A 14,114-nucleotide genomic window follows, 5' to 3' on the forward strand; every position below is an offset into this window, starting at 1 on the left:
ACCACTTTCACATTTTTATGCATTTGTTATGTCAGCACTCTGCATTTAGTTAGCATTCTCTAGTGAAACAGAAGTATTAGGATACATAGATATATATATGAAGTCATATATACATGGTTTTATACTAAGCATGGGCTTCCCAGATGGTTCAGGGTTAAAGAATCTGCCTGCTGATGAAGATGTGGCTTTGATTCCTAGTCTGGGAAGATCCCCTGGAGAAGGAAATGGCAACCCACTGCAGCATTCTTGCCTGGAAAATCCCATAGACGGAGGAGCCTGGCGGGCTACAGTTCATGGGGTTGCAAAGAGTCAGACACTACTTAATGACCAAACAACAACAATAATAATAAGCAATTATAACATGTGATTATGGAAGTTGACAAATCCTGAAATCTTCAGTGGAACTGCAGGAGAGCTGATGGTGGTGCTCCAGTCTGAAAGCTGGCAGGCTCAAGACCCAGGAAAAGCCACTGTTTTAGTTTGAGTCAAAAGGTAGGAAATGGCTCCTACTGTAAAGAATCTGCCTGCAATGCAGGAGATACAGATTCGATCCTGAGGTCAAGAAAATCCCCTGGAGAAGGAAATGGCTACCCAGTCCCATATTCTAGCCTGGAGAATCCCCATGGACAGAGGAACCTGAGGGCTACAGTCCATGGGGTCGCCAAGAGTCAGACACAGCTGAGCGACTAAGCACACACAAAGGCGGGAAAAGGATGATGTTTCAGCTCAACTGAAATCAGGTGAGAAAAAATCTTTTATTCCAAGCCTTCTTGTCCTAGCGAGGCTCTCAACTATTTGGATGAGATCATCCACGGTAGAGAGGGCAATCTGTTTTACCCAGTCTCCCATTCAAATGTTAATTTTATGCAGAACACCTCCCTGAAACACTCAGAATAATGTTGGACAAAGTATCTGGGTACCTGTGGCCAAGTCAAATTGATATGCAAAAGTAACCATCACAGGGAATTTCCTAGTGGACCAGAGTTTGATCCTTGGTCAAAAAAAAAGAAGATTAAAAAGTAGCTATCACAGTTATTATCTGTGCTATTTATTATAGCCATTCTAGTGGATGTGAAATACTGTGTATATGTTTTCAGTTTGCATTCCTGTAATGATTAGTGGTGTTGAGCATATTTTCATGTGCTTTTTACCCATTTGTATATCTTTGGTGAAAGATCAATTCATATCTGTTGCCCATTTTAAAAAACTGGATTGTTTCTGTTCTTATTGAGCCTAATCTGTGTATTTAAAATTTAATTAAAAAAAAAATTCCAACAAACAAGCAAAATTCACCCATTTTATTGACCCTCATGTGGTTTGTAATTTATCTTTTTCTTGTGAGTTCCTGTGTGGGAACTTTAAGGGCCAGGGTGAGTGTGTATTTCTCCTGGGAGGATCTGTATTTACCTCTGCCTGGAATTCAAAGATACTACAGATGTAGATCCAATTTCAGTTAAGTCCTCCGTGTAGTTTCTAGGCCAAAGTGGTAACGTCATTTTCTGCCATTAATCTTGCTGTAGCACTGTGTGACTTTATTTTCTCAACAACAAATCAGTATTTGTGGTCAGAATGGAAATACTTATTGGGGACAATGGGCCAGAGTCTTTGACGTCACGACTGCCTGGAAAAATCCAGATTGTATATAGTGACAGGACTGTCCTCATCCTGAATTTTAGAGCCTGGCAAGGCCAAGTGGATGGAACTTGGTGCTATGAAAATATCACCTTGTATCATCAGTAATTTAATTTTAAATACTTTAAACAGTACAATATGTGTGTAGTATTTTAAGTCAATACCAAGGGATTGTTAATTAACAATTGAAGTGCCCTGTGGTGGAATATAGCCTCCAGGAGAAGTTTATATTTTGAAAGCTTCCAAGCACATGTCCACACTTTAGAGCTTCAACCATCTTTATTTCCAGTCAACACTGAGACTGTAGATTTTCCTACAGTGAAATAACTAGTACTCGTTATGCATGGATTGGCTAGAAATGTTGTATAGGATATTTCTATACCCTGCTGAAGCTGAAGCTCCAATACTTTGGCCACTTGATGTGAACAGCCAACTCACTGGAAAAGACCCTGATGCCGGTAAAGACTGAAAGCAGGAGGAGAAAGGGGCGACAGAACACCACCACCGCCACCAACAATATCTTATCTACTTTTGCATGATATGATATAGAAATCTAGAGAATCCAATGTGTATATCCTTTGTAATGATGCTCTTTCAAAACTGACAGCTTCAGAAAATTGAGAATTGCTGTTGCCCAAAGCTGCTGAGTCCTGCCCCTAAAATATTGTTTCCTAGGTATGGAACTATTTTTGAGTTGCTACTAAATGTTTGCATGGGCAACAGAATTCAGTATACATGTTATTATAACAATGTAATGTTGTAAAGTAGGAAGGTTGTGAGGTAGAAGAACTTAAATATAACGTTAAACAAATTACATCTACAAAGAAGGAAGGGGTATCCTACCAATTAGATTTCTGCTTTGGAAAATCTCCTGCTCCAATAATTTTCAAACTCTATTCTGATTTGGGAAGGAGAGGAGAGTCCTCAAACGTAGGGATTAAAGCAAGGTATGAGATATCTGAGGCTTGGAAAAGCCTTCTCTAGCCCTAGCCCTATTCCATATACAGTAGTTGCATGTCTCTACAGCATCAGTCAAGGTCTCTGGGAAGCTTGACCCCAACCACCTCAGAAAACTGGGGGTTGGAGAGGGGTGCAGTTATTTGCTAAAATAATTGAGGAGGGAGAGACATTTTTATGTCTTTGGAAAATATACTGTAGCTGCAGAATTAACCACCAAAGCTTTTACATAATTTGAGGATAGCTCTTCTTGGCTCACAGTTTCAGGTATCTATAAATAATAATGATAGACAACATTTATGGAAGGCAATCTTGTCCTGGTGCAAAGTATTTTACACACATGCATGTACATTTCCTAGGTGGCCGAGTAGTAAAGAATCCACCTGCCAATGCAGGAGATGCAAGAGATTCTGGTTCAATCTCTGGGTGGGAAAAATCCCCTGGAGTAGGAAATGGCAACCTCTTCCAGTATTCTTGCCTTGAAAATTCCACGGACAGAGGAGTCTGACAAGCTACAGTCCATGGGGTCACAAAGACTTGGACACTACTGAGCATACACATGTAATTTCCATACAACCCTATGAATGGATGATTTTATTCCAGTTTTATTTTTTTCCCAGTTTTATATATAAAAACAGTGGGGCACAGAGATCGCATAATTGTTTGACTGTAACTCAAGCTCATTTCTATGCACCACCATCCTCAATATCTTCTAAAGGGGAAAGCTATGCCTGTGCATGTTTAGTAATGTCAGACTCTTTGAGCTCCCACGGACTGTAGCCAGCCAAGCTCCTCTGTCCATGGGATTCTCCAGGCAAGAATATTGGAGTGGGTTGCCATTTCCTCCTTCAGGGGATCTTCCTGACCCAGGGATCGAGCCTACGTGTCCTGTGTCGCCTGCATTGCCAGGGTGATTCTCTACAGCTTGAGCCATCAGGGAAGCCCCAATGGGAAGGTTGAAAGCAAAAGTGAAAGTCGCTCAGTCGTGTCCGATTCTTTGTGACCCCATGGACTATACAGTCCATGGAATTCTCCTGGCCAGAATACTGGAGTGGGTATCCGTTCCCTTCTCCAGATCTTCCCAACCCAGGGGTCGAGCCCAGGTCTCCTGCATTGCAGGCGGATTCTTTACCAGCTGAGCCACGAGGGAAGCCCCAGTGGGAAGGTTGAGGCAAGTCAATTTCTACATGAGCATGTAAGCTAACTCTGTTTACATAAGTTGCTCTCAGTAAGAGAGTCGGGATGTTGAAAGCGAAACACACTTCAACACTTAATTTCACTCCTAACTTTTGGACACACCCCCGCCACTTTGAGCACCCTTTCCGGGTGAACCTCGCCACCACGGCGTGAGATGGCTGGAATGGGAGAGGAAGGCTCTTTGCAGAAGAGCCAATGAGATGGCGGTTCTTGTGAATGGCACGTCATTTGGCCAATGGGTTCAGTCGCTTAGGCCTCGCGAGAGGACGGGAACTCGAGGTCTGGAGCATGTGGGCTTTTGGCGTGGTAGGAACCTTGAGCGCTGGCTTCTCCTGAGGCGCAGCCAAGATGCTCCGTGGAGTCCAGCGCTGGTGAGAGAACGGGACGCAGGTGTGGAAGACCAGGGAGGCAGAGGTCGCTCTGCTACAGGTCAGGTGCGCTCGCACTCAAGTTCTTGGTGGTAAGCTGGGGTCCCTGTGGCCCCCTCCCCCCTCCCCTTGGGAAAGTGCGGAGTCTGTGGGCCCCTGGGTGGAGGCTGGACCTGCGGCGGGGGCAGGAAGTCGTTATTTGAGGTTGCGGGTGTAGGAGGAAGGCAGACCCTTGAAAAGGTGGAACGGAGGAGGGAGGAGGCTATTGGCAGGGAGGTGGTTGAATGCGTTGAGTGTTCCTTGGGCAGGAACAGTGGGCCAGACCGCTGGTGGAGTCTTGGTTTGGGGAATGATGCTTTCTCCAGGTTGAAGGAGCGTAGGGGACCTTCCCTTCTGGTTACATCCCAGTCATAGAACCCAGTCTGGAGCTCGCACCTGGAGGAGTGTGGAATGTAGGCCTCGCCTGTCCTAGGATCTGTCTGTCCTGGGATTCTTCCGGGTTGGGCCTTAGACTCAGTCAGCTATTTGTTAACTAATCAAAGGAGAAAATACACAGTAAGGGAGGGCTTTCTGGAGGAGGTGCTTGAATCTGTAGAAGTGATGGTGGAGGTAAGAGAGGGGTGAAGAAAGAAAAGGATTCCAGAAATCCTGTAATTGGTAGGTGTCACGGTGCCTCTCAGTGTGTACCAGTTAGACTACTAATTGCTCTGGTTTCTTCCAGTGGTGGTGGGAAGGTGTGAGCCAAGAGGTCAAGCTAACTGAAAAGGAGTTTGAACAATTATAGGGGAGAACTCCAGTAGCCTTTGAGGAGGAGGCATGCCTTTCCGTTTTAGTGTAAAAAATAATAGTTTGTATAAAAAAAGTTTTGCCAAATCCTGAACCGCTTTCATCTGTAGAATTGCCTTAGAAATTGTATGTCAGCCTTTTCTTTATGTGCATGACCTGATTTCTCAGTAATTTATAGTTAAGACAGGTTTGTAAAAATTAAGAAGAGGCTTACTTGTTAATTACAGAAGCTTCTTTGGGAATTGGGGTGAGTCAGGACAGTGAAAAGGAGCCCCTGAAAGAAGGAGTCTTGGGCCTTTGCTAGGGGTCTAAGTGGTTAAGTCTCTATGCTTCCACTTCAGGGGGCATAGGTTCGATTCCTAGCTGGGGAACTAAGATCCTATATGCCCCTAAAAGTGAAAGTTGCTCGGTCATGTTGGACTCTTTGCGACCCCATGAGCTATACAGTCCATGGAATTCTCCAGGCCAGAATACTGGAGTGGGTAGCAGTTCCCTTCTCCAGGGGATCTTCGCAACCCAGGGATTGAACCCAGGTCTCCCACCTTGCGGGTGGATTCCTTACTAGCTGAGCTACCAGGAAAGCCTGGCATGGCCTTTTAAAAAAAGAGAAGTCTTGAAGTCTGTAGATTATATAAAGTGATTTTGAAGAGGCTTAGTGAGTCTGAGACTTGAGGGCCAAGAAGAGCATCATCCCTGGTTACCTTGAGGGCAGGGGCAAGTATTAAATGTCACCTGTGAGACTAAGCAGGAATCATAGGCTCAAATGAGGAAGGGTCTGTATGCTGAAGACCTCAGTTCTAATAGAGTGAGAAAAGAGCTCTGTTGAAAGGAATTGGATAAAGATTCAGAGAAGCACACTAAGGAATCAAGGAGGAGATGGAATAGTTTACTATGAAAATAGACTGGGAAAAAGATTAGGTCCCTGGTAGAGAGGCCCCAAATAAAGCAAAACATAAATATTTATTGACACAAAATTTTTGTGATATGTTAACTATATACTTACTTATAAAGCAAAATCATGCCCATACATAAAAAATACTTCCTTCCCCATCTGGTAGTTAACTTGCAGGACTGAGTTCTCAAAGAAGCTCTTTGGGTAGAAAATATGAGTAAAATTAAGGAGTGTTTGGCCTTTAAGAGATTGCTGATTGAGAGTATTTAGAACATTCTGGGCTAAATAGAAACTTTTGAATATAATATATTGTGAATATCATATAAGAGTATCATTGGTATGATCCAAAGTAGCTTTTTTTTCTTTGAATGCTTTGTGTGTCTGTTGTGGAGGAAAAGGACATTCTTTGGGAATCATTTAAAATATAAAATGATGGCAGGTAATAAACAAGGACAGATTGACACTCATGTCCTCTGCAGCCTTAAAATGGATCCTGTCCGACCACGCTTCAGGGGCCTGTCTCCCGTGCACCCATCTCAGTCTGTGCGGATGCCAGGCTCTTGGCCACAAGCTCCAAAACCTATGGACCCAGCTCTGAGCAGTGCAGTACCTGCAGGCAGGGGCCATGTGTTTGGAAAGCAAAAGGAGCCGAGTCCACAGAGTGGGTCAGTGCAAAAGGTAAGACCGTGTCTGTATACACAGTAGCAGCATGCAGCTTATCATTAGAGCAAACAATGGATTTCAAGGTACTTAGGAAACTGGGAAGCCCTATATGAAAGCAGGCATTGTTTTTATTTCCCCCTTAAACAAGTAGTTTGATCTTCTAGGAATATATTTGAAGTTCTTGAATTGCAGGTCTAGAAAAAGTGCCTCATAATGAATGTTAGATGGACTTGGGTAAATGGCTTAGTTTCCTGACTTCTAAAAGTATAAATATGTACATACATACATACATGACAGGTTTAGAGATATAGCCTTTAGTGTTTAGATTTTCACTCTGGGTTGAACTCTGTGGTATTAGCAGCCACTGTTGCCTCTAAGGTCATAATTGTTAAGAATAGTTCCTTTCAGAAGGCTCTTTGCCCAAATCTTAAAGAAAAAAAGGATCTTTGGCTATTGTTACTGCTGTATATATACTTACATGGATGTGCATTCTTAATCTCCTGATTATATAGTAATTGTTAAAATGGTTTTTGTCTGTAATTAACAAATTTCAAAGAATAGAGAGTTAGATATAGGAAGAACCTAATAATGCAGTTGTGACCATGTGAAGTAGTGTTGACCATGTTAGATGTAACGTTCTATAAAAAGAAACACTGATGACAGTAATCCTGTGTTTTCACTCAGATGGGATTGCTTGAGTCCATATGTGGCAACTCTGATTGGTGTAACAGTAGTAAACTTCCAAGACTGCCACAGGAAAGCAGTAACAAGTTTTGTTGAGGATTGTTTAAAAAAAAAACAAACCCCAAGACTTCTGATATCCTTAAATGACATGTTTTTTGGGAAAATTTATTAGCTGGTATGCTTGTGCCCACTTATATTAGGTGTACAGGAAATGAACTAGAAAAGTAGTTCTGTTGCATTTGGAATACTTATATTAAATCATGAACTATCAGTTCAGTTCTGTCGCTCAGTCCTGTCCAACTCTTTGTGACCCTGTGGACTGCAGCACGCCAGGCTTCCCTGTCCGTCACCAACTGCTGGAGCTTGCTCAAACTCTGTCCATCGAGTCGGTGATGCCATCCAACCATCTCATCCTCTGTCATCCCCTTCTCCTCCTGGCTTCAGTCTTTCTCAGTGTCAGGGTCTTTTCTAATGAGTCAGTTCTTCGCATTGGGTGGCCAAAGTATGAACTATACTGTTGCTGCTGCTGCTGCTAAGTTGCTTCAGTCATGTCCGACTCTGTGTGACCCCATAGACGGCAGGCTCCCCCGTCCCTGGGATTCTCCAGGCAAGAATGCTGGAGTGGGTTGCCATTTCCTTCTCCAGTGCATGAAAGTGAAAAGTAAAAGTGAAGTTGCTCAGTCGTATCTGATTCTTAGTGACCCCATGGACTGCAGCCTACCAGGCTCCTCCGCCCTTGGGATTTTCCAGGCAAGAGTACTGGAGTGGGTTGCCATTGCCTTCTCTGAGTATGAACTATATTTATGCTTAAAAACCTAATATGAACTATATTTATAAAATCATGAACTATATTTATGTTTAAAAGCCTTATATGACATAGTTATAAGTGTTCTTAAAGAAAACCATAAGGATTTAAACAATTTTTATGAGGTATTTTTATCCTTTATTCTTGATATTTATAGAATTTGAAGTGGATAATTTTTATTATTTACCAAGGTTTGAATAAAATCAACAATATTTCTGGCCTTTTAAAGTGTATCTTAGAATAACATTATTCTTTGACTTTCTGTAGGAGTCTGTGGGTTTAGTCTCAATGTTCCGAGGACTGGGGCTTGAAACAGCATCCCAGACCCCTCCGAAACGGGAGATGCCTCCTTTAGGTATGTGGAAAACTAACTTGAGAAAATGTGATGTTGTGTATCATTGCTTTGTTCTTAAATTAACACAGTTTATCTTCAAAAAAATTACTGTATTTTACAAAATGTTCAGCTCACAGTTAAAGCTGGGATCTGACCTTTCCTTTAGGTAGAGGCATTTTAGGTCTAGGCTTATCTTCCAGTATGGCATGCAAGGACAAAGAAGAACCCCATCCCACTCTTCTGGATCCTTCATTGTTGGCAGCTGGGGATAGCAAGATGGCAGAGGCCTCCGTTGGTTGGAATAGGTGGGTAAAGTTGCCTCCTTGGGTAGCTATCAAATTTAGATGAAATGTCTCCAAGTCCAAAGAGAAACTCTAAAGTGGGTTATATTGCCTCACAAGGAAACAGTGCATGGTTTCATAGTAAGAATGGGCATTTTCCAAAAGTAGTCAGTAACTACTGACCCAGTCAGTCTTTGGACAAGGTAAAAGCAGTTTTCCACAGCACAGTTCACCACCTCCTTTGCCCTCTAAAGAAGTCATACTGATGGTGCTGATTCTTTATCCCAGGTGGGTCAGACTTCCACCTCAATTTCTGCTATGGAAGTTGGCCCTCAGAGTCCATTTTAATAGTAATTGATGAGTGAGTCTTGTTGGCATATTGGATTCAGAGAGAATCCCAATGTTTGGGTTCCTTTTGCTGACTCCTCCAGGGAAAGAATGAGATTTGAGGACTGATTTAGTTGGGAGAATAGATAGAAGCATGATTGAGAAAGTCCTGATTTGTCTCTTTTCAACGATTCAGGATGCTCGGAAGAGGGAATTTGGATGCATCTTTGTTACCAGTGGGAAGAGCAGCTGGTTTAGGCAGAGGAATATACAAGGCTCCCGGTGCTCTCAGCCCGCCTTATCAGGATCCTGCCCAGCTCTCACCTCTGCCCGCTCTGCCCCAGGCCCCACTATACTCTCTTGATACCCCTCCACTTGGGACTGCAGAGCGCAAGAAGTAAGTCAGGAGTGCTGCCTTCCTGCTTGGGGATGATGTAGCGGAGGCCTTCTCATAGGATTGCACACTCTGTTCTCTCATAGGATTGCATGCCCTCTTTTGTTGTGTCTAAAGTCCTCCCTTGTGGTAGGCACCACAGGGTTGTTTTGTTTTTTGCCAGTGGGGAGAATGACAGAAGAGGTGGACAATTCCTGATGAGGTGAAATGGGGTTAGTGCTGATAATATATATCAATCAACTCATGACTTTTCATTTCCTTCCCAATTCAGACATAGATAATTCTTGTCATGCTGTAGATAAGGAAATTATCTGGGAAATACATTGCAGCTGTTCATTTTTTTCTACAGAACTAATTCTTATGTTCTTAGTTAGTTGACCTAGTTATTCCAGTGATATTACTAGGACAAATAGGGTGACCTTGCTGCTCTAATTAGAAATTGCAAGAATTTACCTTCTTTCTTTCAAAGCTTCTTTTGTATGTCTTGAGGGCCTGTGTACCTATAAAATACTACTTCCCCCAATCTATCTATCCTTCTTTCTTTGCTTTCTTTGTATTTTTGTGGCATGGGCTATTTGTTTTTGGTATCTGTGGGTGCTTTTATTTTTTTATTTTTATTTTCTAGAGAGCTTTTTGTGAAGCAAGGATCAAAAGGAATACCTCAGTCTTTGGGATTGAACCTTATCAAAATACAGTGTCATAATGAAGCAGTTTATCAATATCATGTGACTTTCAGGTATTCAAAGCTTCCCCCCACCCCGTATTGTTTACTTCTTAGAGAGCAGTAAAGAAATAGTTCAATAGGAATAACTGAATTGTTTTTCTTTATAATTCCTGATGCATTTACCTCCCCCTACAGAACTTCAAATACTCAAATCCTTGCAATAAGTTTGAAATTAACTTTTCTGTGTGTCTGTTTAGCTGTATTACCAATCCAGATTTTAACTTAATAAGCGCAATTTTATGCATGAGGTTAGAAGTGGATTTTCTTTGAAGTTAATGAAACTTAGGTTCAGGGCCTTTTACTTGCATGGTACTCAGTAGTATTGGACTCTTTGTGACCCTATGGACTGTAGCCCACCACGCTTCTCTGTCCATGGGATTTACCAGGCAAGAATACTGGTATGGCTGCCACTCTCTCCTCCAGGGGATCTTCCCAATCCAACGATCGAACCTCTGTCTCTCAGGTCTCCTGCATTGGCAGGCATATTCTTTACCAGAGGCACTAACTGGGAAGCCCCTTTACTTGCATAGACCCCTTCATAACCTTTTAACTTACCTTGTATTTGTATTCCTTTTCTTTAATGTTATGAGGGAAAAAAATAGATTAAAAGAACAAAGGGGAGCATGGGCCATGAGAAATAGCCAGGGGACTAGCCACTTATTTTAAATGTTTGTAAGATGATTGAGAAATGAAATGCTAATTAGAGAGGGTAGCCAGATTGCTTTAAATGTTTCTGTGAGGTAAGAAACCAGAGCTGAGCATGTATGATAAGAGAAGGAGCCAAGAAACTGGGTTAAATTGAACTCACAGGAGGAGAAGGTAGTGAGAATGGACCTGTTCTGGAACGTAAGGAACAGAGATGGGTGTTAATGTGAGGAAAGTGGACTGACGACTGTTCCTGAAACAGAACTGGTGTGTGACTCCTCATGGATCTGTGCGTTGACCAGGCTGTGGAGACAACGTGGATTCTGTACATTTTGAGATTGTAGTTGTGGACCTTTGAAGCTACAATGTGATGAGAATGCCAGGCCCTTGAGAGAATACCGAGAGGATGCACTACAGTGACTGGTCATCCTGTGGATTCCTTGACATTATAGGGCTCTAAAAAGACTAACTCAAAAGTTGACTGGGGTATAACGCCTTGTGGATATTAATATATGATTTTTTTTGAACAAGTGTTTTGAAATGTGATGTTAGCATGTGAGTGCTTAGTTTTGGCAATGACTGTACTGGATTACCACCTGAACTTTTTGTAGTTTTTATCTTTCTTCACATACTTGAACATGCTTGGCCCTTTTTAGCCTTGGGTTTGTTTAAACTTCGAAGTTGTAGGATAAGGTTGTGAGCATTATTGTAATCTAATGGGAAAATCATCATACAAAATAGCTATTGGAATTTTTCAAAACTAAGATTTGTGCCAATGAATTGATAAAAAGTTGAAATTGTTGAGTGAAAAATGGTTATACTAAAATACTGTTTTTTAAAAATATTTTTAATTTTTATTTATTTATTTTTTGCAACCCCATGGACTGCAGCCCACCAGGCTCCTCTGTCCATGAGATTTTTCCAGGCAAGGATACTGGAGTGGGTTGCCATTTCCTTCTCCAGTAAAAATATATTTTTGAAAAAGTGTATATTTCTACAGATGTTGGATCAGGGATTAGCAGACTATGACAGGCCTGCCAGGCAAATCTGACCCACTGCCTATTTCTGTAATAAAGTGTTGCTAGAATGTAGCCTTGCTTATTGGTTTACCTATGGTCTATAAGGCTTCCGTGCTATGTTAGCAGAGATGAGTAGTTACAGCAGAGACCATATGGCCTGTAAAACCTTTCTGTAGAAGTTGTTTGGCCCTCTGGTCTAAACTCTCAAAGAATGTACCCCGACATGCTAAGGCAGTTATGTTTGAGTGAGGATTGTTTTTATTTTAAGTGAGACTTGGGTCAGAGTTCTTTTTTTTTTTTGGTGGGAATTTTTATATATTTTTTTAATTAATTATTTATTTTACTTTACAATATTGTATTGATTTTGCCATACATTGACTTGAATCCACCATGAGTGTGCATGTGTTCCCCATCCTTTTAATCAGATAGATATATTTGAATTGTTTAGCATGACCACTAGATGGAGCAGTAGTCACAAATGACTGTTTCTCCAACAAACCTGCTGCCCTACTGTAAAGTCATACTGAAGTAAAATCCTCTTTATTATTTTCTAGCCCCAACGTGGAGTGCAAAAGCATGAGGTTTGGCATGTTGAAGGACCATCAAGCTGTCACCGGAAATGTCACTGCTTTTGATGGATCCATTCTCTATCTACCTGTTAGGCTTCAGCAAGTGAGACCAAATAGGAAATGCATTTTGGGACGAAGCCAGAGTGGTGGGAAATCATAGTGTCCCTGAACATTTGAGTTGTACTTTCCTATTGTGAGAGGGAGGGTGGACTTCTCTACAATCAAGAAATTGCAAACTGAGAAACTTTTTATATATGAGTTCTTTCTAGTTCCTTCTTTCTTTAAGAGGAGTGGTTGGAAGCCTTTGACCTCAGTGACAAAGAATACTATAAGATTTCAAAATCATGAGGCTCTATTGCTAGTTCTCCATTGGGTGTCTCTTACCAAATCCTCTTGTAAACCCTGCTTGTCCTGCTGTGATTTGTCTAGTGTGGACAGCAAAGTAACAGAAAAAAAAAAAAAACATGATTAAGATATGTTAGTGTTCTAGAACACAAGTTGGATTAGATTAGGGTTTGCTAATGGCATTTCTTTTTACATACATATGTTTATTTGTTAGGTTCTTGAGTTAAAGAGTCAAAGGAAAACTGACAGTGCTGAGATCACCATTAAGATTCAGTTGACAAAGATCCTGGAGCCCTGTTCTGACTTGTGCATTCCCTTCTACAATGTTGTATTCCGTCGGTAAGAGATGGCTGAAGTCTTATTTTCTTTAACCTCAGTCTTTGTAACAGAGCTCTTCAGGAGCCTTGGATGGTATTAAAACTATAGTGTGTATATAGAGAGTTTGGAAATATTTAATAAATAAATGCATGACATTAAAGGCTAACTTATCTTGGGTGATTGGACAGATTTGGGTATATGAAAGTAGGTCTGAGGTGGTTGGCTAGAGGAAATGTGTTCCTTTGATTCATTCAGGAACTTTAAAAGCAAATGTTGATGGTGTATATTTAATGATGTTACATTAAACACCGTGATGGGTCTACATGAAGAGGTAGTGTGTAAAAATTTTTGCTAGAATTTCTCTCGGTCCTTTGAAGGTTTGGCTATAGACAGCTCATAATTTTTTATTTTTACTCTTCTGAAAACTCTCAAATTTTCATGAAACTGTTATTCCCAAACCACTTCTTTCACAAAACACAAAACCTGATTTCTACTTAGTAAGCTGAACTGCTAGGAACAAACATAACTTCCTGTGCCAGACTGATATTCACAAATTTAGAAATGGACTCTCTTGTGCTATTTTTAGTTAATAGGGTAAAGAATGTAAATTGAGCTTGGAAAGTCAACTTGATTTTTGGTTACCTAGTAAGGAGAAAGAGCTGCGATCATTTGCATATACAGTGAGATAAATGCTTTGGTAATTTTTATTTTCCTTTTGGTAAGAATGTTCTGTACATAAACGCTATATTGTGCAAAGAACATCAGCCTTTCTGCCCTTTTAGGCTTTCAAAGGAAAATGTAGCTAAGAGCACTTGAACTTATTTATTTTTAAATCTTCTACTAGAAAACTCATTCTTTGCTCTTTATTTCAGGGTAATGAAACTTTTAGATATGAAGCTTGTGGGAAGAAACTTCTATGACCCTACAAGTGCTATGGTGCTGCAGCAACACAGGTTGGTGGTGGTTTCTTCTTCCTCAGTTTTGAACGTTCTACAAAAAAAATTTTCATTGCAATCACTGTATCAGCCTTTTATGATAGCAGGTACAATTTGTGAGTTAATTAAGTGTTTTATTAAGTTCATAGTGATGCTGACTTCATTTGTTTCCTATTGCTTTCTCATTGTTATTGGGGAGGGGCAGTATCTGCCCAAAGTATTGCCTCAAATGGGGGCAT

At 41.1% G+C, this 14,114-nt stretch overlaps 1 protein-coding gene across 5 annotated transcripts in view; it reads left to right on the forward strand.

Moving 5' to 3' along the window:
* Positions 1–4,037: 4,037 nt before the first annotated feature.
* Positions 4,038–14,114, forward strand: part of PIWIL2 (piwi like RNA-mediated gene silencing 2) — a 76,803-nt gene continuing 66,726 nt past the window's right edge. Inside the window, exons 1-9 of one of the 5 annotated variants that reach the window (XM_044940109.1) lie at positions 4,038–4,246; positions 6,312–6,510; positions 8,252–8,339; positions 8,485–8,623; positions 9,123–9,323; positions 9,946–10,056; positions 12,263–12,380; positions 12,837–12,961; positions 13,813–13,893. In XM_044940109.1, the coding sequence (XP_044796044.1) occupies positions 6,319–6,510; positions 8,252–8,339; positions 8,485–8,623; positions 9,123–9,323; positions 9,946–10,056; positions 12,263–12,380; positions 12,837–12,961; positions 13,813–13,893 (1,055 nt within the window). In that variant the 5' untranslated portion in view covers positions 4,038–4,246; positions 6,312–6,318. The remainder of the gene's footprint in view (positions 4,247–6,311; positions 6,511–8,251; positions 8,340–8,484; positions 8,624–9,122; positions 9,324–9,945; positions 10,057–12,262; positions 12,381–12,836; positions 12,962–13,812; positions 13,894–14,114) is intronic. The other 4 variants (XR_006550041.1, XM_025281861.3, XM_006047911.4 and 1 more) reach the window with 4 other exon arrangements.

The sequence above is a fragment of the Bubalus bubalis genome, chromosome 3 (genome assembly GCF_019923935.1).
Source record: "Bubalus bubalis isolate 160015118507 breed Murrah chromosome 3, NDDB_SH_1, whole genome shotgun sequence".
In the NCBI taxonomy this organism is placed as follows: Eukaryota; Metazoa; Chordata; class Mammalia; order Artiodactyla; family Bovidae; genus Bubalus; species Bubalus bubalis.